The sequence below is a fragment of the Neoarius graeffei genome, chromosome 19, assembly GCF_027579695.1.
Source record: "Neoarius graeffei isolate fNeoGra1 chromosome 19, fNeoGra1.pri, whole genome shotgun sequence".
NCBI classification, from domain to species: Eukaryota; Metazoa; Chordata; class Actinopteri; order Siluriformes; family Ariidae; genus Neoarius; species Neoarius graeffei.
In genome coordinates this window covers 8,736,168-8,751,431 of record NC_083587.1, presented here as the reverse complement: position 1 = coordinate 8,751,431, position 15,264 = coordinate 8,736,168, and the positions used below count along the sequence as shown (strand labels likewise).

The following is a 15,264-nucleotide window of genomic DNA, read 5'->3' as shown; positions in this document are numbered from 1 at the left end:
GCATTCTCTTAAATTTTTTTACCTTGCGCAATACCAGAAAAATTCAGTTGAAATCAAGCCATTTGAGGCAAGTCGGTCTGCCTCTGGAAAAACTTGACATTTGAATTTCCCGGCAAACACTGATTTTCGTGATGTCGCGTGCGGAACGCCTCCCTCTGAATCCTACATCAGCGCTGGTTTGTTTATGAGAAAACGACCTGGTGGTTTTCTGCAAATTTCTTCAACGTTATCACGTAATTATTAAAATGGTTAATAGATGTATCGTAGGAGGGTGTAGCAACACCAATCATGATGGGATTAGTACTTATCGTTTCCCAAAAGACTGGACAATGAGAGAGAAATGGGAGCGCTTGGTCTACACAGGCTGTGCACTTAAACCGTGCAAGCGCTCGCAGCCTACTGACGCTTCCGCAGGTGACGTCACGAATCTGGCTCCAGACTCCCTTGGGATTTTTCCAGACGCATTTTGTTATTTGATTTTTTTTCTGCTGTCAACAGATGGTCTTGTGCAAAATTACCCTTCTGGATGAATGTGTAAAGGGACATACTTTTCATATATAAAATAAATAAATTGGTCCAGGATATGCACTTTAAACTCTTGCAGCTGAAGAACTTCAACATGTTAAGGAACAAATAGTGTCTGATGAATTAACGAACAATTAAACACATGGAGGTTTGGTTGCTTTACTACTACAAATCACACAGTGGCATTCTTCAAATACTGCAGTAAGGAAATTCCTACTGCTGCAGACCTACTTGAATGCCATCTGAACCGATGCAGTGTGTCCCTTTTTTTTTTTATACGCCTACATTTAAATTAAATGACTATTGTTATATGTCTTAATTTATGGATGTTGGCTTGCTTTCATCATTTACATTAATATGAATCATGGGGCTTCACAAAATCCCACAAAACTTAATTTCATGAAATTAGTGTGTAATTGAAATTAATAAGTGTTTTTAAACTTGACAACCTAATCCATATAAAAAAATCCAGATAGAAAATACATATTTGCTTGTGTAAATGCTACTAGAAACTATTTGCAAATAAATCTATCCATATCCAGTTTGATAAGGCCCATTTTTGGATCTTTCAGAACCTTGAGTGTGAGGGCTGAATTTCCTTCTCAATCCTGGATGAGATGTAAATAAGGCATTGCCATTACCTAGACTTGACATGATGTCGAACAGGAACCAACAACTCCCCTTTGGTCGCTCAGACCCATGGGGCTATGGCCAATGCTGTGCATAGCTGCTGTTCCAGGACCTTATTGAATCTCCCAGTATTCCAAGCTAGAGGCTGCTATATCTTAGTACGCAACCTTTTGTTTTTGTCTCCGTCTTAATTCATGTAGAATCTTGATTAAGTTTCAGTAAAAACACTCCTTACATTGGGTTAGTGTTGTTATATTTTACAATCTTGTTGCATTTCATGTTCAATTTGTTATTGTTGTCCTTTCATTTCTCCAGAAGTAAAGAACGCTCTGCTGCAAGTCTTTTCATGCTCCACATGCTCTCGTTCCGATGCATCTCCAATTTACCTCGACAAGCATATCAAGAGATGCTACTATGAAGAGTACGTGAGACTGCGAGAATCAGGAGAGATTAAATATAAGCTTCAGATCCCCTCCAAATGCTCCAGTCGTCAACCAACATCAACTGATATTATCCATTCTGATACTTCCCATAATGATATACAGAAGGAAATTCACCACTGCTCAGATTGTGGAAAGAGTTTTAGTTCTCAGAATGCACTCAAGACACACCAGTGCAGTCACACAGGAGAGAAGCCGTATCACTGCTCACAGTGTGGGAAGAGTTTTACTCATCAGAGTAATCTCCAACAACACCAGCGCATTCACACAGGGGAAAAGCCGTATCACTGCTCACAGTGTGGGAAGAGTTTTACTCAGCAAAGTAATCTCCAAACACACCAGCGCATTCACACAGGGGAAAAGCCATATCACTGCTCACAGTGTGGGAAGAGTTTTACTCACCAGAGGAATCTCCAAACACACCAGCACATTCACACAGGGGAAAAGCCATATCACTGCTCACAGTGTGGGAAGAGTTTTACTCAGCAGAGTAACCTCCAAACACACCAGCGCATTCACACAGGGGAAAAGCCGTATCACTGCTCACAGTGTGGGAAGAGTTTTACTCATCAGAGTAATCTCCAAACACACAGGCGCATTCACACAGGAGAGAAGCCGTATCACTGCTCACAGTGTGGGAAGAGTTTTACTCATCAGAGTCATCTCCAAAAACACCAGCACATTCACACAGGAGAGAAGCCGTATCACTGCTCACAGTGTGGGAAGAGTTTTACTTATCAGAGTGATCTCCGAATACACCAGCGCATTCACACAGGAGAGAAGCCGTATCACTGCTCACAGTGTGGGAAGAGTTTTACTCATCAGAGTAATCTCCAAACACACCAGCGCATTCACACAGGGGAAAAGCCATATCACTGCTCACAGTGTGGGAAGAGTTTTACTTATCAGACTGCTCTCCAAAGACACCAGCGCATTCACACAGGAGAGAAGCCGTATCACTGCTCACAGTGTGGGAAGAGTTTTACTCAGCAGAGTAATCTCCAAACACACCAGCGCATTCACACAGGAGAGAAGCCGTATCACTGCTCATAGTGTGGAAAGAGTTTTACTCGTCAGAGTGATCTCCAAATACACCAGTGCATTCACACAGGAGAGAAGCCGTATCACTGCTTACAGTGTGGGAAGAGTTTTACTCAGCAGAGTAATCTCCAGACACACCAGCGCATTCACACAGGAGAGAAGCCGGGTCATTCCATGCCAAATCAACAAGAGGTTATGCTCAACCATCTCAGATTTCAATGAAATTTGGAGGGCTCAGAGATACTATTAAAAGAAGTTAATCCCCAAAACTTGAGCTTCCTATCACCAATAGTTTCAGAGATACAGGCATTTGAATTTTTCAATTTTTTTTGTTTTTTGCTCAAAACATACATATTTCAAAGTGCAGTATAATCTTTATTATGCAAGATAGAAACCTAAAATTTTGCACAGAGAGACTCAATGTCTTGTACTACAAGCTTCAACTTAAAATTTCAATGGTCATTGTATATTAGATGGTGATTTTAACAAGGAAATTAAAAAGACAAATTTGCATTTTTTGCATTTTTAATTCATTCTGGAAGCTTGCCTGTGGCAGTAATGCTTAAACTAAGAATGTTATTCAAATCTACACAGAAATATCTACCAATTTCAGTTTTACCAAGTCTCCACTATTCCTAGTTTGTCTGTAATAAGGTTTTGAAATTCAACGATTTCTAAAACATGCCATTTTCAGTAGCAAGAAATCCAATGTGGGATAGCAGTTAGGAACTTGTAAATTTTTTTCAGTAATCCCCAAGACCCATATTTTATATTTCCAAATTTTTGTTCTGTGTCTCAAGTATTTTTAAACTACAGGGGTTTAAAAAATCCATTTTCACCAAATTCGAATTTTTGATATATTTTCATATAACTGATATTTGAGGGTTAATAAATGCTTCAATAAGGCTCAAGTAGGTTAGGAGACATGTTTCTCCCTCAATTTTAAATACAATTTCAATTAATGCTCAGTATTAATTATTTGTAAATTGATTTTAATCTAAGACTGTGCAACATTAGCAATCAATGACCAGCTATTGTGTACCAGTCAACAGCCAGCCTTATCAGTATCAACACAGCACAATAGGTGACCTTTGATACCAGAACAGGTGGCTCATATCTTAGTTTTAGAGTCTGTAAACTGCATACTTGTTCAGATAACATTTATATTGCTTGGATTATATTAAATACATTGTAATACAGAGCACTGAGAAAATTTACCAGTGTTATTAACTGAATGTGTTTCTTTGCAAGGATTGGATATTTTGAATAGTTGACTAGGGAATTTAATTGTAGTTGCTTTCAATTTGAGATCAGTATAAATGAGTTTGTTCTTAGACATCTAGAAATGGCTGAACTTCCTCCCTGTTCTATAGGAGTTGGACTAAAGAAAGATTCTGACTGCCACAAAGTAACATACAACAGAAATTGTAAGTTAAGTGATTTATCTGAAAAATGACTGACTTCTTTAGTTTTTATATATATATTTACTGAAAAATGTGAAATGTTCATATATTATTTAGCTTATTTCAAAATGATATTTTTAAAGCCATATTTCTGTGACATGAACACAAGTAAAATGTTTCCTTATCTATACAAATCATTTAGTTGTATTTATCAGTCCTTAATCATCAATAAAATGGAAATATCAAAAATTTGAATTTGGAAAAAATTGATTTTTTTAAACACCTGTAGCTCAGAAATATTTGAGACACAGAACAAAAACTTGGAAATATAAAATATTGGTCTAGGAGATTACTGAAAAAGATTTACAAGTTCCTAACTGCTATCCCACATTGGAATCCATGCTACTGAAAATGGCATGTTTTAGAAATCGGCGAATTTCAAAACCCTATTACAGACAAACTAGGAATAGTGGAGACTTGGTAAAACTGAAATTGGTAGATATTTCTGTGTAGATTTGAATAACATTCTTAGTTTAAGCATTACTGCCACAGGCAAGCTTCCAGAATGAATTAAAAATGCAAAAAATGCAAATTTGTCTTTTTAAATTCCTTGTTAAAATCACCATCTAATATACAATGACCATTGAAATTCTAAGTTGAAGCTTGTAGTACAAGACATTGAGTCTCTCTGTGCAAAATTTTAGGTTTCTATCTTGCATAATAAAGATTATATTACACTTTGAAATATGTATGTTTTGAGCAAAATGCAAAAAAAATCGAAAAATTCAAATGCCTGTATCTCTGAAACTGTTGGAGATAGGAAGCTCAAATTTTGGGGATTAACTTCTTTTTATAGTATCTCTGAGCCCTCCAAATTTCATTGAAATTTGAGATGGTCAAGCATAAATTTGTCAGATATTTGTTGATTTGGCATGGAATGACCCAGCCGTATCACTGCTCACAGTGTGGAAAGAGTTTTACTCAGCAGAGTAATCTCCAGACACACCAGCGCATTCACACAGGAGAGAAGCCGTATCACTGCTCACAGTGTGGAAAGATGTTTGCTTGTTTAGTTACATTGAAGACCTTCAAGTGCACTAACTCAGAGACATTGCATGATTTAAAGTTGTCAAATTAAATATGGTTATTTAAGTTTTGACTGAAAATGACCTGTACTTTGAACTTTATTTTTCATGTTACACTGGTCAACAATTTTTCAGAAGTTGTCTGCTTCAGAGATGAAATTGGCTATTATGAAATTTGGTGTGTTGAATTAGAAGTGACAGCTAATCAGCTGATTGGCTGTGGCTTCCAAGATATTTAAGATTTTAAATGTTATACTTATGTACATTGTGTAGATCGTAATGTTTTAAATATAAATTGTAAAACTAGGTCTCTTCATGTGTTTATGGTCGGTTTACATGATATTTCACCTGTTCTCTTTATGTAACACTAGAAAATCAGCAAAAAGTTTATATAAATAAAATGTATTATGAACCAAATTGCAAAAACCAATTATGTATTAGTAATGAATAAGTTTCGTCCTTATTCTGTGTGTACGCAGTGGGTTTTTTATTTATTTATTTATTGGCAGCTTGTCTCTTGTATTCATGAAACGGAGCATCTCTTGTCAAGCAAAGACTTGATCTCGAGTGCATAGCACTGTATGAATTTTTTTTTTGAGCTGATATAAGACCAGTTTGTTCAGCGGAGTGATGTCAGTTGACTTATGATTGCATCATCAGTGACTTCTAAGAATAACATAATGTCATGTATGATGCAATACCGGCTTCAGATTGCATCATTCATTGTTTTGCCAAAAAAGTAAGTCCTATCCAAACCCACTCATAGATTTATTCATAGAGCCAATCTTGAAAACAAGCCAATGAACAATTTTAAGTTTCATTTTCGTTCTCAGCGATCCAGAGTTAGTAAAGTTTGACTATATTTATTTCAGAAGCATTTTGGCTGTAGACCAGTGTTCAATTACTGTTTTAAAATATGTAACCTTATAGTGATGTTTAAAATGAGACTGTTAATGTTTTGCTCTTAAGTAGTCATTAATTACCAACATACAAATAATGATTTAACTGTAACACTTATCAGTGTAGTACTGCAGCATGAGACTAATTGTTCATGGAATTATTACTGATCAGGATTTTAATGTTTAATGGAAATGTCGATCAAACCAAAGCATGGAATGAGAGCCACTGGAACTCCAGAGACAAGCTTCTAATGCTGTTTGTTCAATGTTTCTCTCCACCATAATAGAAGATTATAAAAATAATCTTACATTTTTATGGAATGCTTTTGCAAAATTAACTAGGAATAAGACCACCACAGAAACATGCAAACCTTCAATATGTAGTAGCGATGGCTTAATGAAGTTTTTTTCAATGGCAAAATTGAAAATATCAGGCAAAAATATCAAACTATTAATTTGAAACGACAATTTGATAGGTATCCAACACTATGAGCAATGATTTGTGTTTTACACTCCTTAAAGAGACCGAACTAATTTCACTTATTCAATCCAAATCTTCAACTTGTGTACTTGTGGGGATTTTTTTCACCCCTTACCTATATGATTCTTTAAACAAATAACACCAGAAGCAATCAAACCTCTTTTTGAAAAACAATCAGTTATTCTTTTAGCAATGGCTATGTACCTAAATCCTTTTACCTAGCAGTTGTCAGACTCTTGATTAAAGAACCTAACCTCAACCCTTGTCAGCTGTCCCATTATAGGCCAATATCAAACCTCCCTTTTATCTCCAAAATCCTAGAAAAAACTGTGGCATAACAGTTATGCTCATATCTACATGGGAATAACATCCATAAAAGGTATCAATCAGGATTTAGATCTCATCATAGCAGAGCCACAGCACTGGTTAATGTAGTAAATTACCAACTAATGGCTCCTGATCGGGGGTGTGTCTCCTTGCTTGTGCTGCTTAACCTTGGTGCAGCTTTTGACACCACTGATCATTCCATTCTGCTGGATAGGCAAGAAAATGTCATTGGAGGTAAAGGAATGGTCCTCTGCTGGCTCAGGTCTTATTTAACTGATCATTGTCAGTTTGTATATGTAAATGGTGACTTTCATATGCATGCTAAAGTAAAGTTTGGTGATCCAGAAGGTGCTATCTTTGGCCCACTCCCCAAAATAGGCTACCTCTGGTTAGGATTAGGGTAGGGTGAAAGTTTTCCATTGCCCCAGCAAAAGCTGGGGCCTGCGTTCTGCACGGGCCTGTCCAAAGTCCATCTACTCTCTCACCCCCCACAGCCCAGACACCACACTCCCAAGCAAACAATCTTTCTGTACCTTAATCTGGATGTTGGTCGAAGGGGTTGGTGATCAGTCTAATGGTCCTCAACCAGGGTTCGGGAACGGGATCAGGGGAAGGTCTAGATCCAAGATTTGATTTTAGTAGTTGAGATTAGGTTTAAGGGTTGAGAGGTTAGGGGTTGGGGTTAGGGTTGGGTACTGGGATCACGGCTAAGTTTAGGTGTAGAGGTTATGGTTAGGTTCGGGGCTTGTGGGGAATAGCCCTTAAAACAAGTCTGATTGACTGGATACCCCCACTTGGCTTGATTGGCTGCTTACACTCAGAGCCTTCTAATTTTGTATACAATACCTTGACCCTTTTACTAGCAATGATTGCTGTTTTAACCTCAAAACCCTCTAATTCTTGACCCATGACCTTAACCACTTAACTAGCCATAATTGCGTTTTTAAACTCTAAATGTTCTGCTTCTTAACCCAAAACCTTCACCACTGATCATCAATGATTGTGATTTTTGACCTCAAAATTCTCTGTTTCCCAAGCCAAGCCCTTGCCCAATGATGGATACAATTTAGATAGATAGATAGATAGATAGATAGATAGATAGATAGATAGATAGATAGATAGATAGATAGATAGATAGATAGATAGATAGATAGATAGATAGATAGATAGATAGATAGATAGATAGATAGATAGATAGATAGATAGATAGATAGATAGATAGATAGATAGATAGATAGATAGATAGATAGATAGATAGATAGATAGATAGATAGATAGATAGATAGATAGATAGATAGATAGATAGATAGATAGATAGATAGATAGATAGATAGATAGATAGATAGATAGATAGATAGATAGATAGATAGATAGATAGATAGATAGATAGATAGATAGATAGATAGATAGATAGATAGATAGATAGATAGATAGATAGATAGATAGATAGATAGATAGATAGATAGATAGATAGATAGATAGATAGATAGATAGATAGATAGATAGATAGATAGATAGATAGATAGATAGATAGATAGATAGATAGATAGATAGATAGATAGATAGATAGATAGATAGATAGATAGATAGATAGATAGATAGATAGATAGATAGATAGATAGATAGATAGATAGATAGATAGATAGATAGATAGATAGATAGATAGATAGATAGATAGATAGATAGATAGATAGATGCCTGCCCGCCCCCCCCTCTCTGGTGGGTCCAGAGTTGGAATTTGTACTCAAAAGAATAATCCCTGAATCGGGAAAATTCAGTGTCAAAAAATTATGTTCTATAGCAATTTAGTTTCTTGTGATGTTCTTGGGGATTCCTACGCCATCCCCTATGTCGTGCATTGACCATTTCTAAGATGAACCAAGCCTTCTGTTGCAACATAGGCTCCAGCTTGCCTGCGACCCTGTAGAACAGGATAAAGCGGCTAGAGATGATATGAGATGTTGGCCTTGGCCTTAAGTGGAGCCCGGTACATGAAAGGGTTAATTGGTTCACCTGCGCTAATCAGCGGAGCGCGCATGAGTGGTCAAGTGTGTATGGAAAGTTTAGAAGCTTGGAGACGCCAGCAGGCACACGGTTTTGGAAGATTGGAAGCTGCGTTGTCGCAAGCTTGTGGATTACTTGTCAGGAGTTCGTGGATGTGGATTTACGTGCTTGTAGGATTGACTGACTTTTCTGGTTGGTGAGAATAAGGCTGAACTGCTGAACGGGCCGCCGTGCTCGCATTTGAACTTGAGCCGCCGCGCGCACTTTACAAACTGAACCGGCCTGTGCGCGCGCTGCCTTTCGCCTTTCCTACTGCGCTGTGTTCAACCTTTTTAAGTTAGTAACAAACTTTTGTGTTTAAAGCTTTTGAGTTAAGTTTCAATATGACTGAGGAAGAGACTGAAGACCAGGATTTCTCAAATGAACGAGAACTGTTTAAGTTAATTGTAACACGCAGAGGGAAGCTTGGTGTTCTAACACATAAACGTAACGAAATCAACAGCCTTATTGAATCCGGCCAAGATAAAGAAACTGTTGAGAAACAAATTAAGTTATTTGAGGCATTTTTCGTTGAGTTTAATAACTTGCAAGCATCAGTACAGAGATCGATAAAAGAGGACTCTGAAAGAGAGGCTGATCATACAGACTGGTACGAACCAAAATTTCAGTTTTACAAAGACTTCTGGGATGGCGTTATAAAATGGGTTCAGTGCGAACAAAGTGATGAAAAGGAGGAAGCGGGTGACGAGGAAGAAGAGGGACAGCGTGAACGTGCCTTCAATATTAAACCCCAGGATAGCGCATCTCAAACAGCTCCCAGTGTTCCGCAGAGCTATAAAGCAACACGCGTTCTCATGGTGCGTTTACACGTAGCCGGATATCTATGAAGACACATTTATTTATGCGGTTGCACCTCTCATTTACACATAAACAGAGGTTTCAGTCACTGAAAACGGATATCTTTGAAAACTCCGTTTTCATGCCTGCGTGTAAATAGTGGAAAACGGAGTTTTAGGTTTTCCCGACGTCACGATATGCGTCACAGAACAATATTTGCGTCAGGCGCTCAGTATTTTGGTTTGATGGTCTCATGGATGCAACACGGGTGGTCGTCGTTTTTACATATTTGCAAACACTTTTGGTTTGTTTGCATTTGCAAATAGGACTACAACTGCTTTATGAGGAGCAGAGGAGAAGAACTGCGAGGAGGGTCGCAGTTTTTCAGGCACTTTTCCTCCCACCAAGACAAAGGCTTGCTGCTTACCAATGTCACCGCCGCTTTTGGATCCGACCCGGGCGAACTGCTGCCTGGTGGCTAAACTTCACAAATGAAGTTGTTCTCCCGGAGGAATGGCACGAGAACTTCCGAATGTCGCAATCATCGCTGCTCTCGCTTGCGGAGTTACTGCATCTCTACATTGAAGGCCAGACGACTGTCATGCAGAGCCCAGTCAGTGTATTGACAAAATTAGTAGCCTGCACCCCATATTATTTAGCTGATGAGGGTAGAATACGGAAAACGGCAAATACATTCGGGCTCTCTAGGTCGATGGTTTCCATAATAATCAGACAAGTGTGTAAAGCGATTACTGTGCATCTTGGTCCTAAGTACATACGACTGCCGACAACAGAAACTGCTGTCCAACAGCTTGTGCACGGATTTCAGCAAGCGCACGGCCTCCCCCAGTGTCTAGGTGCTGTAGACGGTGCACACACACAGAGATAAAACAACCTTCAGCCAGTTCTACAGATTACATTAACAGGAAAGGCAGGTATACTTTAAATATTCAAGCTACCTGTGACTACAAATAATGGACGTGGTGGTGAAAGGTTCAAGGTATTTTTAATGTCCCCTGAGGGCAATTAATTTTGCAGCCAGCAGAAAAAACACGCACCAACAATTAATACAGTCACAATTGAGACATTAACCAACCATAAATAATTAGAACAATAAAAACATTCATCAAGAAGTGTTTAAAAGGACGGTTACAGTAGGTAAAAAATGAGTTTTTGAATCTGTTGGTTCTACAACCTTTTAAAACAAATCTGCGTCTGGATGGTAAAAGGGAGAACTCTGAGAACAGGGGGTGACTGGGGTCAGCTAAAATTGCCTGTGCTTTTTCGAGTGACCTGATTTTATGGTGAATGGAGATATTGTTCAGGGGAGTATTGGCAATTTTGCTACAGAGACTGATGTTAAAAATACGGTTCTTGTTTTTCTGTGTCAGCAACCCAAACCAGCAGATAAAAGAAAAAGTAAGAACAGATTCAATAAAACAACTGTAAAACATTCTCATAAAACTGCTGTACATGTTAAAATTCCTTAGTTTATGATAAAAAATGCATACGTTGGTGAGCTTTCTTGCATACAGTGTCCACATGTTTGTCAAAAGTAAATCTGTAGTCGATTATGGTACCCAAGTATTTATACTCCTCCACAACTTCAATTACCTGATCACTAATATATACAGGGGAGATGACATCTTTGTTTTTTTCTAAAATCAATGATCATTTCTTTAGTTTTACTGACGTTTATGTCTAAAAAGGATGACTTACACCAGTTAATAAAATCAGACACCACTGAGCAATGATCAGGATCATCTGACTTTAAAAGAGACACAATAACAGAGTTGTCAGCAAACCTTAAAATATGCCATCCTGTGTGCTGGCTTTGACACAAATTTGTGTATAAATCAAATAAAAGGGGGGAGAGAACACAACCCTGCAGTGAACCAGTGGAGGAGAGCAGAGCATCAGATAAAACATTGTTGACCCTGACACGTTGGGATCTGACGGTTAAAAAAACCCATCAACCAAGAAATAAGACCAGGGTCAATGTTATGTGTGTTCTTTAACCTTTTAGCTAAAATATGTGGCTGGATACAGTTAAAAGCAGAGGAAAAATCAATAAAAACAAGATTTGCAAAGGTGTTAGCTGCCTCAAGGTGTGAGAGCACCAAGTTCAGTAAAGTGCATATGGCATCGTCCACCCCTCTACCTGGCCTATAGGCGAATTGCAATGGGTCCAAGCCGGTTTTCACAGTGGATAATAGTGCATTCTTTATCTTCTCAAATGACTTCATAACAAGGGATGTAAGGGCAATAGGCCTTTAGTCATTCAGCTGTTTTGGAGCTCTGTTTTTAGGGACAGGGACAATAATGGAATCTTTCCATGAGCAAGGGACCTTATTGAGATGGAGGGAGCGTCTAAAAATATAGCAAAAAATATCAGACAACTGATCTGCACAATTCTTGAGTAAGTGGCCACTGATACCATCAGGGCCTGGACTTTTCCTCTCCTTCACACCCTGGAAAAGTCTCCGGACCATACCTTCCTCAATGTGGATGGGATTTTGGCCCACTATCACAGCCTTAAAATGGGATTGTTCCACTGCAAAGTTGTGTGTATTAAAACGATTATAAAAAACATTCAGTTCATTGTCAGACATGTTGCCATGGGAAATAGGACATTTTTTGGTTTTCATACCCATCATGGATTTCACCCCTTCCCATGCAGGGCAGGAGCAACTGGCACAAAGCAGGTTCTCCACTCTATAGCTACACTTGACAAGCTTAAGTTCTTTCTTAACTTGTTTTTGTAGCTCTCTATACTTAGTAGTGTCCCCCTGATTAAAACAAATGTTACACTGATTTATTAAGTTTTTAACTGATTTTGAAATCCATGCTTTGTTGTTCGGAAAGAAAGAAACCTGTTTGAGTGGAATAACCAAGTCCTCACAGAAGATTACATATGCTGACACAGTCTCTGTGAGATCATCTAGATCAGTACAGACCTCCTTAAACAAGGCCCAGTCTGTACAGCTGTAGCAGTCCTGTAGACTTTGGATTGATTCCTCCGACCAAACCGGAACCAAATGTTTCACTGGCTTGTGTTCCTTCAGGACTGGTTTATAGGACGGAAGTAAATACACGGCATTGTGATCCGACAAACCAAGTGGGGCTCTGCGCAAGGACTTGTAAGCACCCTTCACAGAATCGTAACAGAGGTCCAGACATTTTCCATGGCGAGTCGGACAAGTCACATACTGGTAAAAATTACACAGGGACTTCCCTGGTTTACAATGGTTAAAATCGCCCATGACAAGGACCGGCGCATCCGGGGAAATCCCTTGTAGCCGCTGCAGCACCTTGACTATAACCTGGGTTGCTAACTCGGCGTTAGCTTTTGGGTGAATGTAGACAAGTGTTACAAATAACTGTGGAAATTCCCTTGGTAAATAAAATGGACAAAGGGACACAGACAACAGTTCAATGTCGGGGGTACATAGTGACTCTCTGATTATCACCGTGCTGCACCAGTTCTTATTAACATAGAGACATAAGCCTCCCCCCAGTGATTTACCTGTCACCGAGGGATCTCTGTCCAAGCAAACAGGCTCCCCAAAGCTGTCGATCCCCAAATCAGACTGGGGGTCATGATCTTTGAGCCATGTCTCAGTCAAGGCAAGGAGACGAGTGTTCTTATACTCAGGTGAAAACTTGACGTTTGCCTGGAGCTCGTCGATCTTGTTGCGAAGTGACTGGATGTTGGCTAAGATGACAGTGGGCAGAGGAATCTGGCGGTGGCCTTGCCTCTTCAGTCTCTGGCGCACACTACCCCGTCTCCCCCTCTTCCTCAATGGCCTGGGACCCCAGCCCTGGTTACCGCTGATGTATACTGGACGGATGATCTCCATGGGGAAGCTGGATGAGGGATCCACACTGCCAGTGTTGTTGTCCGGCAGAAGCAGCAGGAAATCGCGGCCACATAATCCACTCAGTAGGTGACAGAAGAAAGTGATGAGAAATAGAAGGCCCAACATACCGTGGTAAGTCATTGTAATTGTTGCAGTAAATAGTAATGATAGTCCGAACTTGTTAGTAATGACGATAAAGACAAAAAACAAGGAGGTTAGAGCTTTAAAAAAGTGCACTGACATTCATATGCTCACAACGCTCACGCACCACTGCTGCTGCCTGTCACCATTACCAGCGCCACCATCATGTTAAAATAAATGGCTGGTGAGCATCCATGATGCTCGTATGTTTGCAAATTCTAATCTAAACACATACCTGAAAAATGGAAATATTCCACCCTGTCCCAGGCAAATTATTGATGAAGAGGCCATACCAATTTACCTACTGGGCGACCCCGCGTATCCACTGCTCCCATATCTGATCAAAGAATATGCCAATGGGGGGAGCACTGCCCAAGAGCAGTACTTTGGAATGTCTTTGGGCTATGCACGGATGGTAATAGAATGTGCGTTTGGTAGGCTAAAAACCCGGTTTGGAGCCCTGAGAAGGTCAATGGACATCAATCTTGATGACCTCCCTTTTGTCATTTTCCTGGCATTACCGGTAATCTGCCACCACCATATGTAGCCCCCGGTCTGTAGGCCAAATTGAATTTAAAGTGCTGAAGGGTGATACCCAGAGTGATCCGCGTGGTGGTCCCACTGGTCAGAACAGAGGGTGAACGGGTGTCCGAGAAGGTAGTACCGGAGAGTGAGGACTGCCCACTTGATGGGCAAACACTTTTTGTCCATCGATATTTTCCACTCATCCAGCATTCAAGAGTGACCTGGAAAAAGCAGTGTTGTCACACAGATTCGAACTGGAGCTGTTGCGACCACAGTCCCATAAGAGCGTCTGCTAAATGCCTGTAACATATTCTAATGTAATCTCAAAACAAAATTTCGGCTTGCTGTATGTATTTGACGAGGGACAAATTTTGTATCCAGCTGTTTGGATAGAGCCATGACGTAATTTCCCCAGGAGTTGCTGAAATAGCTCAGTTGGGAGTGTGTTAGACTGAAACTCTAAGCATCTTTGGTTCAAGCCCAGATTTCAGCATCAAGGACTGTGGCTTGTGTCCATCTTGGTCTGTGTTTTTTTTTTTTTTTTTTTTTGCCAGGTCGATGCTAGTAATTTGATGGTTAAAACAATCACACTGTTTGACTTGGGTTCCATGGTGCAATGGTTAGCACTCTGAATCCGGTGATCTGAGTTCAAATCTCAGTGGAACCTGTGAATCCTTCATTTGCAGCTTCCAAACTAAGGTGGGGTTTACATTAGACCATATCAGCGGATCATCAGATTAACGTTTTTAAAACGATTAGCGTGCACACAGCAACGCCAATACACGATTCGCGTGCACACAGCAACGCCAATACACGGATATGCTCGGCTCCGCAGGCATCCTGCGCTCCAAATCACTCTGCTCTGAACAGCAAGTGCCCTCTGGAGGGTGCGCACTCCGGCCCTGCGCAGCTCACAGAGCACGTGAGTGAAGTGCACAAGCAGTGATTCGGACTGAGGCGCTGTGTGTTATCTCAGTGCATATCGGGCATGCGCGTCACTTACCACTTGCAAGTGGAAGGATGGCAAGCCTAAAGACAATCATAACTACACAATGGGCAGTATTTG

The 15,264-nt window shown here is 39.8% G+C and overlaps 1 protein-coding gene across 1 annotated transcript; it reads left to right on the top strand.

Annotated features, from left to right (window-relative positions):
* Positions 1 to 667: 667 nt before the first annotated feature.
* On the top strand, positions 668 to 5,541 carry LOC132868103 (zinc finger protein OZF-like). The gene is given in 4 exon segments (XM_060901055.1): positions 668 to 673; positions 1,298 to 1,313; positions 1,471 to 2,796; positions 4,984 to 5,541. Coding segments are annotated over 4 exon segments (1,542 nt in total). The 3' UTR covers positions 5,178 to 5,541.
* The last annotated feature ends 9,723 nt before the right edge of the window (positions 5,542 to 15,264 follow it).